The following is a 15,139-nucleotide window of genomic DNA, read 5'->3' as shown; positions in this document are numbered from 1 at the left end:
CTACACAAACAAGTTAAGCCTGGGTACTTGTGTTTCCTCATTTGTAAAATGGAAATATGGATATGCAAAATGACTAGTGCAGTTCTCCACATCCAGTACATGCCTGCTGGAGGCTCATTTCCATATTTCTTTGTCTTAATGGACCATAGATAGTTATTTGCTCCACTTGAGAACAAATCAGTACTTCTCATCCATTTTCTTCTTAGTTTATATTATTTGTGTGTCTCTGTGGGTGTCTGTCCATTCTTGTTTTTGCTTCTGCATGCTAGTGAGTGTCTCTGCATGCTTGCGAGTGTCAAAGCATCATTGTGCGTGCCTGTGCATGCTTTTGAGAGCTTAGTTTATACTCTGACCACATTTCATATCAAACTTTACGCCCCTCCCAAATGTGTATCCTCCAGGGGAAAGTTTCTTTTTACCACCTTCCCAGAATTGGAAAAAAAAAAGTTAATTTTTTATACATACGAAGCTAAAACCAACAAAAACCATTTCCAGTAAAATTGAGGTAACTATCCTGAACTGTTTATTTTCACTTTGGTTGGGTTTGTATTAACTTGCTTCAGCTTAGAAAATGCTTGTACCGAAGTTATCTAAAAGAATAAATACAACAGCTCAGCATTTATGTTGTGAAGTCATTAGTACCTTGAATGTCAAGGCCTTACTTTCTCCAGTAAAGGAAAAATTTATATGTCAGCTCTTTGGGTTATATTTGCTGTTTCCCATTACTCTTCCCTTCTTTGGCTGCATCCAGAATTCTGAAAATAAGCTTTACAAGCTTTATTTATTGCCTTTTCATTCACACTGGCATAAAAAAAAAAAGGATCAGTTAAAAACATAAGGGGCTTACCTATTTTAGTTGCACTGTAAATATTTTCTATAGGAAATACAATTCCTAATCCATATAGTAGAACTTTTGCTAGTGCCGGGATGAGCTGGGTCGTTGTTACCAAAATGTTCACACAGTTCGTCCTGTGACAACACAGAGAAGAAAGAGAGACTGTTGACAAATAAGTCTTCAAGATAAGCAAGCCTGAGCAATGCCCACTTCCCAGCCCATGCCCACGGGTGCCTCACCGGGAGTGGATGAGAGAGAGGGCCTTTAGGGCCAGGGTCAGCCAGGAGTCTGTGAGTGCCTCAATCTCGGCTCTCAGCTGGAGCCAGGCTTCCCTTTTAGCTGGGCCAAGCAGACCTGAGAAGTAGAAAGCTCATGAGACCCACCTGCTCGCCCACATGCCATGCAGGCTCCTAAAGAAGAATCATTCTACACAGACCGTTACCGTCCTTAAGCTGAACAATTTCAGCTATCCATCAGTTGCAAATATATGTTTATTGTGCCTTGCCATTCCCAGCACCCCTCCTTCCAGGGGACCATTTCTAACCATGGGCTCTGGATAGAGCTGAGTCCTCTTCTGGCTCTAAGGTGCCTGAGTGCCTTTGGTCTGGTCAGGGACAGTGAGTCTTGAAATTTTGTTTGACTCCTTGAAATGATGTTTCTCCCTGCCCAGTCTAGGGAATAACTAGGAAGCTGGGGGACTATGGGACATCAATATTTCAGCGACTTCGCTATCAACCACCCTGAAAACACTCAGGCTAACACGGCAGAGGGCAGGAAAAATTATAAGTTTCAACCCATCTTGCGTTGTGGACAAGGCTTTCTTGGAAGGTTCACTGAGTGTTGGCGAGATCAAGGATCTCATCCCAGGTCATCGAAGGCCATACCACAGCACTAGGTAGCTAGGCCTCTGGCCTGATGTTTGTCACAAAATTGTAGCAGAATGTCATCAGCCAGGCGAAGCCCGTCCTTACTCTATTATACCCAACAGTGGGAGCCTCAAAGTGAACGGCACTTTGCAGGCTTTGTGTAGACCATCTCAGACCCACCCACTGAGGTACGGATCGGCCACTTGCCTCCCACGTTGTTTTTGTAGGTGTTGTAGATTTCTTTTACTCGTCGGTAGCGGAAGGCAAGCTTCCTCATCCAGTCCACGCCACCTCGGACACCAGTTGCCAGGCATAAATTAGCGCTAGTGGCTGCAGCAGGAAAACCATCTGTTCCAAAGTTATAGGTGCTATTTAGATGCAAGAAAAGCCCAGAGTTAATCGAACAGAAAATTCATCCTAATTAGCCGAGTAATTAAACTCTTAACAGAGGAATGACTGGCCTGTGTACCAAGGCACTCACCTCAGGTCCTGGCCATTGTCATCTGATGAGACATCATCTATATGGACTTGGTCACATTCCTAAAATGCAAGTTAAATACTTTGTGTTAATTTTTAAGATGCACCTTAGAAAAAACACAAAACAAACCAAAAAACAGGTATTTTAAGAACACCTTAACTGGCATGCTTTTCCATCAGTAGGTGGCAGTCTTGTTAAATTGACATTTTTACGTATTTAGGGTCCTTTTCTGTAAGAAATAAGCAATGTCATCAAGGACTACTGTTGCCTTAGCCTCAGAAAACACATTCTTGTGTTTAGGAAGGAAAGTGATTGAGAACAATTAGCATGTGTGTTCCATAAGGCCTCAGGTACCTAAACACACCATGCTGCTCAGAGCTTGATTCAGAGAGTGCTTGGCATAACTGAAACCAGACATTTTGGTAAACGCAACATGCTAGAAAAATTAAACCTGATGCTAACTGCCAATGAAATTATGACCTCTGATTGCTGCTGAGCCACACACCCACACAGCCCGAGGCAAGAGAGCTGAGGAGCCCAGACAAAAAATCTGTTACTGGTTTACCATTTATCTGAGAGATGTGAGTTTCATTCTCTCTCTCTCTCTCTCTCTCTCTCTCTCTCTCTCTCTCACACACACACACACACACACACACACACACACTGTGTGTGGGTATGTGTGCATATGCACCCACATGCCCAGGATTAAAAAAAAAAAAGGCATGGAAGACTTCAAAACTAAACAAAAATAATCAAGCCATATGGTGTGTTTTCCCCAAACATTTTTCCTGTTACTTATTTATTTATTTATTTTTACTGCTTTACTAGCATTACACATTCATGGTAAACACTAAGTTTATTATGCTATTGTAAGCAGGCGCGGCATATACCCTGTTCTGAACACCTAGTCACTCACAATCATGGCCCACCCAGAGCTCAGCTCCATAGGTGCCTGGTTTCTGCACCTGTTCACAAAGTGAACCGAGTGAGCACCCTCTCTCTCCATCCCCAGACCCTGCCGGTGACTGTGGGAAGAAGCTGCCCTCCATCAACATGGGTAATAAACGAAGATGTGGTGATTTCAAAATAGAGAAGGAAGATGCACAGAAACAAGTAATCCTTACACTTGGCTTTTTTTTTTAATACGTTGGTGACATCCCTGCCGTTTTACCCAGTCTCCCTATAAGCTGCTGGACCTTAGGACACTTATTTCCCTTAGAGTTTTAGTTAAAAGCTATTATTAGAAGGTTCTGCAGGCAAAGGCCTGGGCAGGTTTTGGATAGAGTTAACTATGTAAAAATCTAGCCCCTCTCTGCCAGTTAGCAAATTCAGCCATGCCATAAAAACAGCACATGTCTAGCACTGTAGTAATGGGTGGGGGGTGATTCTTCATATGGCTGGCTCTTTCTGGACAAATCCTCCTCTTCATGGGTTTGTGAGGAAGGCAGCAGGAGACAGAAGTGGAAAGAAATTCAAACCAGCTGTTCCTTCTCAGAATGAAAAACGTGACCCGCCCCCAACCTCTTCCCAAGGCATCTATTTTGCAGGCAGCCCTCTCCCAGCAAGTAGCAAGTTCCAAGGAGGAGAAGCCTTTGACCTTGTAACCCTCCTGGGCTCTCTGGAGGTCTCTGACCTCCGATAAGAAAAAAGGAAAAGTAGGGCTCAGAGCCCTTATACGCTGCCTGTGAATTTAGCATTTGCAAAATGGGCCATTCTCAGAAAACACAGCGGGCATCTTGCTTCTCGGTATTAACAACTAAGTCCCACTCTAGAAGACAAAATAGTTGTGTGCTAAACAACGTAGTTCTAGCTCTAAAGGGTTTCTAAATTCCGAGGCCAGAGGTATGGCTCATTTTCCTAGCATGCGCGAAGTCCTGGCTGACCCATAGGGATACTACATGTTCACACACACGCCATGTAAGTTTCAAAATCAGAAAAAGAAATTTCAGGACCTTATCAAGCAATGCAACTTTTATGCTGCTGGTATTTTTTTTTTCAACTTTATTTTTCAGCATGTGGTGAGTAGAGGAGGGAAGGCGCTGCAGTCTAAAGGAGAGCTTTTCCTCTCTCCGTGGGGCTGGGAGCTAAAAGAAGAAAGGATGTGTGAAAAGGTGGGTGGGCGGGGGATATTCAAGAACTCCCTAGCCAAGGATGGGAAGGGTTGCTTGGAAGGCAGGCTGTAAGGCTTAAACGGATTTAGTTTTAAATTTCTACCCTCTGAGAAGTAAGCTGACAGAGTTGAGGGCCCATTGCTTGTTATAGTTTGTTTGTGTGTTGTCTGTTTTCTTTCTCCTGCTAGCCATATTTCAAAGTCATTGTTTCAGGCTGGACCCCCAGGTGAAGACTTGTTCAGTGTCATAGTGCTAATTAAAAGTTAACAGTAGAGCAGACTTCCTTCAAGGTGACTTGGTTAAAGCAAAGCCCCCCCATCTCCCAGCAATGACATTCTCCTTATCAGGGGAATTCTGTAGAGTGTTTTTAATGGAAAGAAATTTTTTTTCACAAATCAAGAGTGCTTTTAAATGGGCGCAGTTAGCACTTCTGTGAAGGAAAATGCCTATCATTGTTTAATGAACAACAGGAGACACAGTAGTGCTGTTAAGCTCAAATATATAGAGTCCCTAGAAAGGGTCCATTTCCTTTTGAGACTGTGAACTTGTGAGTAAGGAGCCATCTTCTCATTGCTTTGTTTTACCTATCCAACATGTGATTTCCAGGGCTGGTGGTACGTCTCAGTGGTAGCATTTTCCTAGCGTGCATGAAGTGGAGGCTGACCTCTAGCAACACCACGCGCGCCCACACACATGCAAAACAAAATACAAAAATATTTCAAAAACTCTCAGAAGCCGAGAGATCATTAAGAGGCTGCAACACCCCTCAGGAGCCATGTGTCGGCTTCTCCTAAGTATGTCTACTACTGAACTGGAACCCACACCTTTTTTTGTTTTTGTTTCCTGAAACTTAGGGTCCTGGCTTTCAGGGCCCCTCTGAAGCTCTTCGAGTGCTTTCAAAGAATCTATTAGCTGTTCATTATTAGTTGGGAGTGTTTACTCTTTAATTTCCAAATTTGCTTTAATGAACTACTGGGGTTGGGGAGGTAAGGAGGACCAGGCCTTGTTTTAAGAGCCCCCGGTTTTAAGCCAAAGGCACCCTGGCTCCAAGAAACAACACAAAATTCCAAGCCACACGGAGTCTATAAACTTGAGAGAGAGAGAGAGAGGGAAGCTGAACCCATTTCCAGGTTCCAAAATAGGTCTTGAAAACCCCGAATTGGGTGCTTACTACAGAGAAGAGGGCATACAGAATTCCAAGGGGGAAACGGCTTTTATTCCAAAAGCATATGTGTTGACAATGTTCTTTTGAAATGAACTTTCAGAAAGTATGTGATGGGCTGTGAGGAGCCGAAACCACTGCTGAATGCAACTCACACTTCTGGGAGCCACTGCCAAGTGGGCATATTTTACACATTAATGTGCAGCTTGAGGGCTGGAGAGAGCAAAGGGACTCCCACTTGATGGCCCGAGACCTAGAGGCGACTGCAAGGAGTGGGCACACAGAGCTAGTGATTACAAGGACTACACTCAGAGTCTGTACTTCTGCCCGCGTGAGCTGCCTAATAGGTTATTAGCGTGGTGGTCACTTCTCCAGCCATTGTCTGTGAAGAAGAGCTTCCTTCCACTACTGCTTCTGATGCTGAAGACATAGTTGGGGACATGACAAAGCCCCTCACCCTGAGAAGCAGCCTCTGAGTAAGGTAGCCACGCAACAAGAAGACAGGGACGCACGCTGCCTGGGAGGTCTGGATGCTAAGGAGAACACCTTCAGCCAGCCAAAGGGATGAGCAATGCTCGATGAGTTCTGAGGCAAGATCCTTGTAGGCAGAGGGAGCAGTCAGTTCAAAAGCTCCTGGGGTAGAAGGAAGAGCCTGGAGAGCCACTGGGGTACGGGGATCACGGCAAACAGTGAGTCTGCCAGGGAACCAGTGCACAGCCACTCGCCTTGCTCTCTTTGCACTTACAGGGCAGGAAGGAAAAGGTACGATCTACCTTTGCAAAGACAGGTTGATTCTGCCTGTGGTGACTGCAACCACATCTCTGGGGTCCAAATGAGCCCCCTTCTGCTAAGGCTGCAGACGTCTGAGGAGCTAGCATTAGCAAGGAATGGCATGGGCCACCACCGCTTGTCTTTGTTAATTTTGAGGTGGCAGGAAGCTAATGTGTAGATAAAGGGTGGTGTTTTAGGAAGGGTCCCCTGAACTCTGCCAACAGGACAAGAGAACTTTTAGGGGCTAGGACTGGCATGCTAGACCTCTTCTTTCTAATAGCCTTGGGGTGGGTAGAGAAGACAGCAGTTATTGGGCAAACCTTTATTTTCTTTCTCAAAAATAACAGAAACCATTCAGTGGACTGAACCAGCAGCCCCAACTGGCAAGAGAGAGTACTGGTAAAGAGACCCTTTTTCTCTGGATCCCCAAATCTCACACATCAGAATTGACATAAAGTTGGAAATAGACCATATGCATAAGAAAAAAAAAAGTTACTCATGCTACCAGTTCTTAAGCCAGAAAATTTGCATAAGGGAAAGACATTTTTGATAGTGGCAGAATATAGAACTATAACATTCAAAACCACTTACTGCATTTTTTACTGCGTGTGTGATGTATGTATATGGATGCAGGCATGTGGGCACAAGAGAGCATGCATAGATATACAGGACAACTTGTGGGAGTCAGTTCTCTCCTTCCATCCTGTGGCCCCAGGGACCAAACAAAAGTCACCAGGCTTGGTAGCAAGCATCTTTACCTGCTGAGACATCTTGCCAGCCCATAAGTAACATTTTAATTGGACCAGTTACATATGGAGCTAAATAGTACAAAGAGTCTTGAGAAAGGATAGGAATAGTGCAAACCTAGCTTTGGCTAAGAAAAATGTATTAGTCGTTACTAAATTTGAACCTCACAAAAGCATAGGCACTCGCTATCCTGGAGTTGGTCCCTCACTGCCCAGAAGTGCTAAAGTACCAGGATTGACCCTGCCATACTTGGCTACCAAAGTGTCCCGTGTTGATATGTTATGCACCTTGCAGCCCCCTCCTGCCTGACAGCGATGGCCGACCACTTCATTAGGGACCAGTGCCTGAGCAGGCTGATCTTTCCTCACCCCCAGACCCCAAACCTAAAATGTCTACAACCTTCAACTGTTTGAGCCAAGATGCCACATGTGGGGAATTCTATACTTCTCAGGCAGTGGGTCCGCAGTCAAAAACATCGATAAACTTAAAAGGACACTGTATAACACTGCCTTTGGGCTAAGCATAATAGGTGTACAAAAAAAATATTAGAAAGTTTTTTTAAGTTGAGTAATATTTCCTGAATTATATCATTGTGTATGTGCAAATATTTTATAATTTGGGGGGAAAAATAAAAACTCCCAAATGCTTTTGGTTCTGAACATTTTGGATCATGGATGCTTTGCTTCCATTTCTTGTGGAATTCCTGTAGTGGCAGGAAGGCTATTTTCTTCAGGGTGTTTATGGGAGTAAGCTCAAGAACATTTAATGTTCTAATCTACTGTTTAGATGAGAAGCGAAGACTCAGAAGTTAAAAGCAATTGGACTCCAAATCACATGGTCTTTCCCGGCTCTCTCGAGTTCATGAGACACGGATGCCTGACCACCACTGTCAGTTGCCTGGAGCCTAGGAGACCCCAGCGGGGAAGTGTGTCTTCCACCACCTGCAGCAAATGGCCCCGGGATCTGTGACTGTGTTTATTTCTTCCAGCCTAGAGCTTGGATGGGCCGCCTCCATCATCCAGTGCGCGAGCTCCAACCCTCTGTGTCAACACCAGGCCCTTAGATGATTGACATGTCAGAGGGCCATGGTCCTGAAGGAGACTCATTCACACGTGGTTACTGGGTCTTTACCAGGTGACAAAGTGCATACAGAGCATGATTGTATATGGTAAGAGTGTGGTTTTAGCGTCTCACATTGACACTGGCACACTGTAAGTGGGAAAAATATGAAAGCCAAGAACACAGGTTAAGCTACCTTCTCAATAGCGGGAGCTGAACAAGGGTAAGTAGCAGTTTCTTTAGGTGTGAGGATGGGCTCACGAGCTCTTCAATAACCTGATGAGCCCCTGTCTTGTCTTTCATATAAACTCTAACAACCAGAGAATCCAAATTTCTCCTTCCTTTACTGTGATTCACAGAGGATTAAGAGACATAAAGTAAGCATCAAGTCTCCAGGCACTCCTGGTCCTCAATCTGTAGCTCGCTAACACTCCCAGAGCCAGGCTGTAAAGTGCTTACACGGATGGCGGGGGGAGCAGCCAACACCCAGGCTGCAGAACTCAGCTCGGGTGGGGGCAGTTGGCACAGAGCCACGGGAGTTAGAAACCGATGGTCATCAGCAAACTGGCCTTCGCTTTTAGGACTTTGCTGCACTGTTTTTCTGCCTTTTTGGTCCTTTCTGTCTTATTCTTGGCATGGCATCTCCAGCTGACCTTTTTCTGATCCGTCATCATCTCTGGGTGTCTAGGGGTGGGCCACAGCCTTGTTCTTTTGGATCAAGCCCCGGGAACAACTCAGATTTTGTACAGGGCCTCATATGCAAAATATTAACTTATGGCTGAATTTTTCTGCAAATATTTATTCTGCTTTGATTCTGTAGTGGTTGTTCTTTCCCCCCAAGCTTTTTTTTTTTTTTTTTTTTTTTGCTTCTACCATAATTATGTAAAAATACACCACACGATTCAAGCTAGTTTAGGGAAATTAATAAAGAGAATTAAGACAGTTACGATGGGCCTTATCATCAGTGCCAAGCGGAATGACGTCACCGGCAGCCCACTGATGCTCTCTACCTCTGAACATGAACCTGGAAACACAAACTTGGAGAAGCCCTCGAATAAACAGAGGCTCCGAGAAGACGCTGAGGCAGTTACAGAAGGAAACACTATGAGAATGATAGAAACATTCTCCGTCTTCGGAGAAGTCGAGTTACCCTGCCCAATTCTTATGACCCCAGATTGCATTTGTCAATGTTCCAAATTCGCTATGAGAAAAAAAAAAAAAACAAAAAAAAACCAAAACAGACACCCCTCTTGCCTTCTAATTGTTTCAATACCTTCCTGCCCCGAGTTAAAACGGAAGATGTAGTGGGATGGCTAGCTGCGGCTCTCGGCCCCCTTTAAATAAACTATTCATTTTACTGTTATGTTTGAGTCTTGTCTGCATGTAGGTGTGGGCGCCGCCGGCGTGCCTTGAGTACAAAAAGGTCAGGACAGGGCATCAGATCCTCTGGACTATAATTACAGATGATTGTGAGCCGCCATGTAGGCTCTGGGAACCAAACCCTCTTTGAGAGCAGCGAGTGTTCTTAACTGCTGAGCCATCTTGGCAGCCTCGTGCGTTACTATGTCTTGACACAAGCAATACCTACTAAGACCAGCTAGGAAGGGCCAAGGCTAAGAAAAGAGGCCCTGGCCTCTTTTATCTGCCACCAAACAATTCCACCCAGAGATGGGAACTCCCTGTGGAACAATACGGATACTTGCTTGAGACCTTTGCCATCTCCAAGTTGCTAAAAAGAAGTATTCCTCGTGTTTCTTAACATGAAAAGACATGTGTAGCACGGTACATTAGAGACGAGCCCACACCAATGGTCATCGAGCTGTACTTCCACAAATTATCAGTAGTGCTTAACCTTGAAAGCCAACCAAGCCGGCAACCTCACAAAGCCAACCCCCATTGCGGATCTGCTCACATTGTCTTCATATAAAGTCTGAGTCATACAGATGGCCTTTCCGGCTGACTGGTGTTGGGAGCGATGGTCTATGGGAGTGACAGGTTTTCAGCGAGTGATTGTTCCACGGTGACTTTTGGCCATAACTTCTAAGTCCAACCTGGATATTTTGGTAACTTCTTTAGAAAAACATGGTAAGAGGAGTATTCCAGACGGCCGCTCTCCCAAGAACATCTATGATTCAGAAAGTCTGCGGGAAGAAAGAGGTGGTCCCCCTAAAAAAAGCCCACAGATGGAAAAGGTGAAGGACCCTGCTTCCAATTGGCTCATGACTGGTTGAGATCCCACACGCCTGAACTTAGTTGATTTGCAGGAACCTGCTTCTCATTTGCCTTCTTCTGTCAGCGGAAAGGGGAGTGCCCAGTTGAGACAGTATGTATTTATAGGTGCTAACACAATCCCAGTGGCTTTCTAGATGTCTGCCCCAGCCTCTGTACTCCCTTAACTTGGCATCGCAGAACAAGTCCACGCCCTGGTGACAAGGAGGACATGAGATCCAAAGCTCCTTCACACTGCATTGGCTGGCAGGACCCCACCCGGGGCACACCGGTGATATTCATAGCTTCCTTGCACATTACCTGCCACTAAGGGAGTGGCAGTGAAGGCCAGGGGACTTTTGAAATTTATTCTCCTGTTTGAGAATTTGTGGACATACAAGTGACAGAGCCGAAACAAACCCGGAAGATAGATCTTTAAATTCCTGTTCTAAACGCCCTGCCCAGTATACACGCCGCTGGTCTCAATGCATATTTTAAGCCAATATTTTCATATCAACCATCTGTTTTGATAGGCGTATGAAGACACAACTGCACAAGCCAATGAGACAACCAACAGACTTCAAATCTCAGAACCCGAAAAGAGCCGCCACAATATCCATTATTGCGGAAAGAGACATGTTCTGCTTTTTACGGCTTCTTACTCCTAAATCAGCATTTGACTCTATTTGTGCCTACTGTATCCCTGGGGGCTTAGCTAGGTGAGAGGAGAATGTTGCTCCACTTACGTTTGCATTAGGAGGAAGACCTGCATTCCAGCATTAGAAACCCAAGATTCGATTGCTAGCCATTTTCACAAGGGCGAGCTGTTTGCTATGCTGTTCTGAGTCTGTTTATACTATTGCCCATAAAATAGGTAACAATGAAGTTATTTACTGAAAATGCCCACAGATGGCATGTTAAGGCAGAAGATAACTTGAAGCTGTTAAGTTGTATGCTGGGTGTGTGATGCAGCTGGGACAGATATTTATGATCATTAAAACATCCCCCCCCCAAAAAAAAATCCTGCCAGCACTGCTGAGCTTATTAATAAGTAGAAGGAGAAAAAATTTAAATGTTAATGTTTTTGTTTTAATCCCTTTAAAACATGTTAATTAAAATAGGATGTCAAGTTAATACTCCAGCATGTGGCTTTCCGAGTCACAGAGGGATTACGTGAAGACCGTGACTTCTTGGAGGCACAGTCTTAATAAATACATGTAAGTCTCTCGGCTTGAGCTTTCGCCTCACCATGAATACCTCTTTTACCACAGGATTATATTAAATCTATCTGTCTTTATGCACACTCTCAACCTTAGGGTGAAAAGTCCCGCTCAATATAAGCCAGAAAGAATTGAAAATAAACTTTGAAGACAAAGTGGGCTTATTGAAAATATACCCATGCTAGGTCTCTAGTGTTAATGGATTAATCCAATTGACAGTTATGATATACCTTTGATCTAATGATATCAATACTTAAATATTTGTTTCCTGAAAAGTTTACAATTGGGTGCAGGATCCATCGTTAATTATTTTGGGGGGACTTTCACACATGCTAAGTGCGTGTTCTGCCCCTGCTTTGCTGGTTTAAGCTGTTTTGTACACACCACGAGGTTTTTCAGCCTGTTCTGTGTTGCAGCACTGATATTGTATATACATATATTGTATATGATGAGCATATACAGCTTCTTTTATCAATCATTCACCTAATATATAAGACCACAGCCTTTTGCAACACAGGGCGACAGACCAGTCCTTTTCAAATTACAGTATGTAATTTTATCATTAGTCCTTGCATGTACTTTATATTACATTATATAACTTAAAGTGTGAGGATAAAAGACTAAAACACCGAGTTCTAGCAAAGAACAGCTCTTATCTACAACATCACGACAAGAGAAGTCAGTGCACATTTAATGAAAATACCACTGGTGAATGCCAACTGGCAGGCCACACTTCAGAGTGAGCTTTGATTTACTGCGGAACCGATTTCTTCATTTTCAATGGGCTTGCCCATCATGTTTGCGCACATAATTTGTCACTGGCAGCAGACAGTGTTCTTTTTAACTCTTGTTTCCTTTCTTTTAGATCTATTAGTCCTGCTGAGAGTATGTACTAGAGAAGAATTTTTCACAGTGACACCGACTCGGGGCTTGCTGTGAATAATCGCTTTCTCATAAGAATCATTCTTTACACTGCAGCCTTGCTGGCAGAGTCTGGAAAAACACCCAGACCAGGGGACCTTTTATCCCTTTCTGTAGTCACTTTCTTTTTAGCCCTGTTGCCACCTGAGGAAAATGAGCCCCATATGAATTTATCTACGAAGTGTTTAACAGCACACTTTAATTTTCAGAGAATAGTTTTCCTTTGTTTGAACATGAAATGGTAAGCGGAAAACTACAATAGGTGATATTTTGAAGAAAGTATTCTTTTTCCTGCAGCAAGTCTGCATGTTTTCTAGTTCTTCGCAGCAAATGCAAGTTGCAGTTTTTCACTATTCATGTCCATAAATTCGTTTTAACTGAAAACTGTATGTTAATACAGTTATTCAAGAAATGTGCTCATGTAATTTTCCTCTTTTTTTATTGGGTGGGACTAAAGTTTAAGAGAGTTTCAAAGAGGCCAGTTTGCCAACTTCAGCCAGCTTATCCAGCCAGAGAATCTTATAATGGGCAGAGATACTCAATTGCATCTAAACGACTGTATGGTTCAGAATAAACAGACTCAGGGAATCCTCAGTCAACAATTTCTACAGTATTCCTAAACCAGCGTTCTCTGCCATGGAATTATTACTGACTCCACAAAGAAAAATATGCAGAACCGGACATAGGCACTTGAAAGGGGAAAGGGTTCCCTGTGAGTTGCAGGAAGGGACCCGTCATCACCTCTCATCAGTGGGCCCCGGGGACAGGGAGGCCCTCTGAGGGGATTCTCATAAAATACATTCTCTTTCAAGTAGCAGTGGGCTTGCAGACCTACCTACCACCCCAAACCAGCCTGCCTGGGCCTTCTGTTAGAAGACACAGGGTGAGATGAGGGTTAAGGACTCAAGCTAACATAGGTGTGGTGAGAACCGTACTCCCCCCCCCGACCCATTCCCACCAGCATGAGGAGCCCCAAGAACCCCAAATCACTGACAGCCTGAAAGGAAAACTGAGGCCAGATTTGGTTTATTCTCATACTTTCACCATCCATAAAGCGCATTCTCCCAAGACAGAGCCACAGATATATTTGGGCACTTATGTTATTAGGGAAAATACTGCATTACATATCAATAAAGCATGACTTTTTTTTTTTTTACATATTCTATGTGAACCATGCCAGTAGCACTAGACAACACATAAGACACATATTCTGAATCTGTTTATTTTATCCTACATTCTATTAATAATGACTATTATAACCTAGTTTTATCCCAGCCACGAATCACACAAAAACAAGTAACATGCTACCCTTGATGGTCCAGATGTACAGATGGAGAGGATGGTTGAAGACAAAGGGTGCAAGTGATTACCACTGAGGCGTTCTCTCAGGGAAGGTGTGAGGATACTTGCCTAACCCTCTTTTGGCCCCATTCTCTTCTGCAGCTTCAGGTCATGTGTGAACTACAATTTTATGCAATACAGGTCTCCTTTGGTCTCACTTAATTGGTGCATCAGAAAAGCTGTGTTAGAAATAAATGGTTGGTGTGTTCTAACGCAGCCAGACCTTTGAGGGCCTCTGCAATGATCCAAAAACCTCACAGCATAACCTCATCCCTCCTGTGCTATCAAGAATGGCCTCCTTCGGCTGGCACGTTTGGTCCCTTCCTCCCCCAGGGATAGCTTCTTACAAATCTTTCTTTCCCCATTCTCTTCTCTTCCAGGCTACTCCTTGGGCTAAGCTTTTATTGGTTTCTTTCTTTCTGCAAGCCCTCCAATGTCTTCTGGGTAACTCACCCTTTGAATAACAGAAGCTGCCATTGTTGAGCTCTTGCTATGGGTGAGACTCTGCCATGTACTCTTTCTAGTCTTCCTAAAACTCTGCATTTAACAGACAATAACATGGAGACAACTGGAGAACTTTGGGGTGCCATGCCACATAACAATCTCTGTGGAGGAAGACACCATTTTTTATGTCTTTTTATCCCTATGTATGTCTTAATTATCGACCCAGCCTATGGATATCATTGACCACAGTCTTCCGGGTGGTCTGTTTGGGAAGGCTAAGTTAGGAAAGAAGACCTAATTGGAAGCAAATAGATGACACTGCTGTGTGGTACCATTAATACATAAAAGTTTGTAAAAGTAAAATTATTGTCTGATTGTAAAATGATATAAAGCCACATCAAAATTCATGGAAGATGATGAAAGAAAGTGACTCTTCTTCCATATATCAGCAATGATTCCTAATAAGCATCTCTCTGATGCCCCCTCCTACTTATTCACTCACTGTTGCCCATTGTTATTAAGCTTACATCCTCATAGAGGATGTGGGCAAACAAGAAATCTGTACTGTGGTGACTTTTCCCCTTCCTTCAATAATACGTGACAAATTGTAACAATAATTAATCACCGTTATTACCCTCAGTCTGTCTCTGTTTCTGTCTGTCTCTCTGTCACTGTCTCTGTGTGTGTGTTGCAGGGGATTGAACTCAGGGCCTTGTGTGCGCTAGGCAAATGATCCACCAATGAGTTATCATGATGATTTCAATTACTGGTTTTCTGAGGCAAGCTCTCCTTAATTGGCCACACTGGCTAAGAACTCTCAATCCACCGGCCTCTCCCCCGAGAGTGCTGGGATTACACCTTATGCCCACAGTGTCTTTTAAAAGGCTGTGCAACATTCCACTCTGTGCATGTTTTGTTTTTCTTTTAGCCAAGCAATGGCTGACAGCATTTTCCTGCACTATTGGCTTTAGCAATA

General features: G+C 43.8%; 1 protein-coding gene across 8 annotated transcripts in view; it reads right to left on the bottom strand.

The window, feature by feature from the left end:
• Positions 1 to 15,139, bottom strand: part of Eya1 (EYA transcriptional coactivator and phosphatase 1) — a 141,120-nt gene that overhangs the window by 14,396 nt on the left and 111,585 nt on the right. For all 8 annotated transcript variants that reach the window (XM_021657280.2, XM_021657281.2, XM_060385834.1 and 5 more), the window contains 4 exons: positions 2,183 to 2,241; positions 1,909 to 2,069; positions 1,075 to 1,189; positions 848 to 969 (listed from right to left, as the gene is read on the bottom strand). In XM_021657280.2, coding sequence (XP_021512955.1) covers positions 848 to 969; positions 1,075 to 1,189; positions 1,909 to 2,069; positions 2,183 to 2,241 — 457 coding nt within the window. The remainder of the gene's footprint in view (positions 1 to 847; positions 970 to 1,074; positions 1,190 to 1,908; positions 2,070 to 2,182; positions 2,242 to 15,139) is intronic.

Source organism: Meriones unguiculatus, chromosome 6 (assembly GCF_030254825.1).
Source record: "Meriones unguiculatus strain TT.TT164.6M chromosome 6, Bangor_MerUng_6.1, whole genome shotgun sequence".
NCBI classification, from domain to species: Eukaryota; Metazoa; Chordata; class Mammalia; order Rodentia; family Muridae; genus Meriones; species Meriones unguiculatus.
Note: the sequence above shows the minus strand (reverse complement) of the source record. Positions and strands in the feature narration are given on the sequence as shown.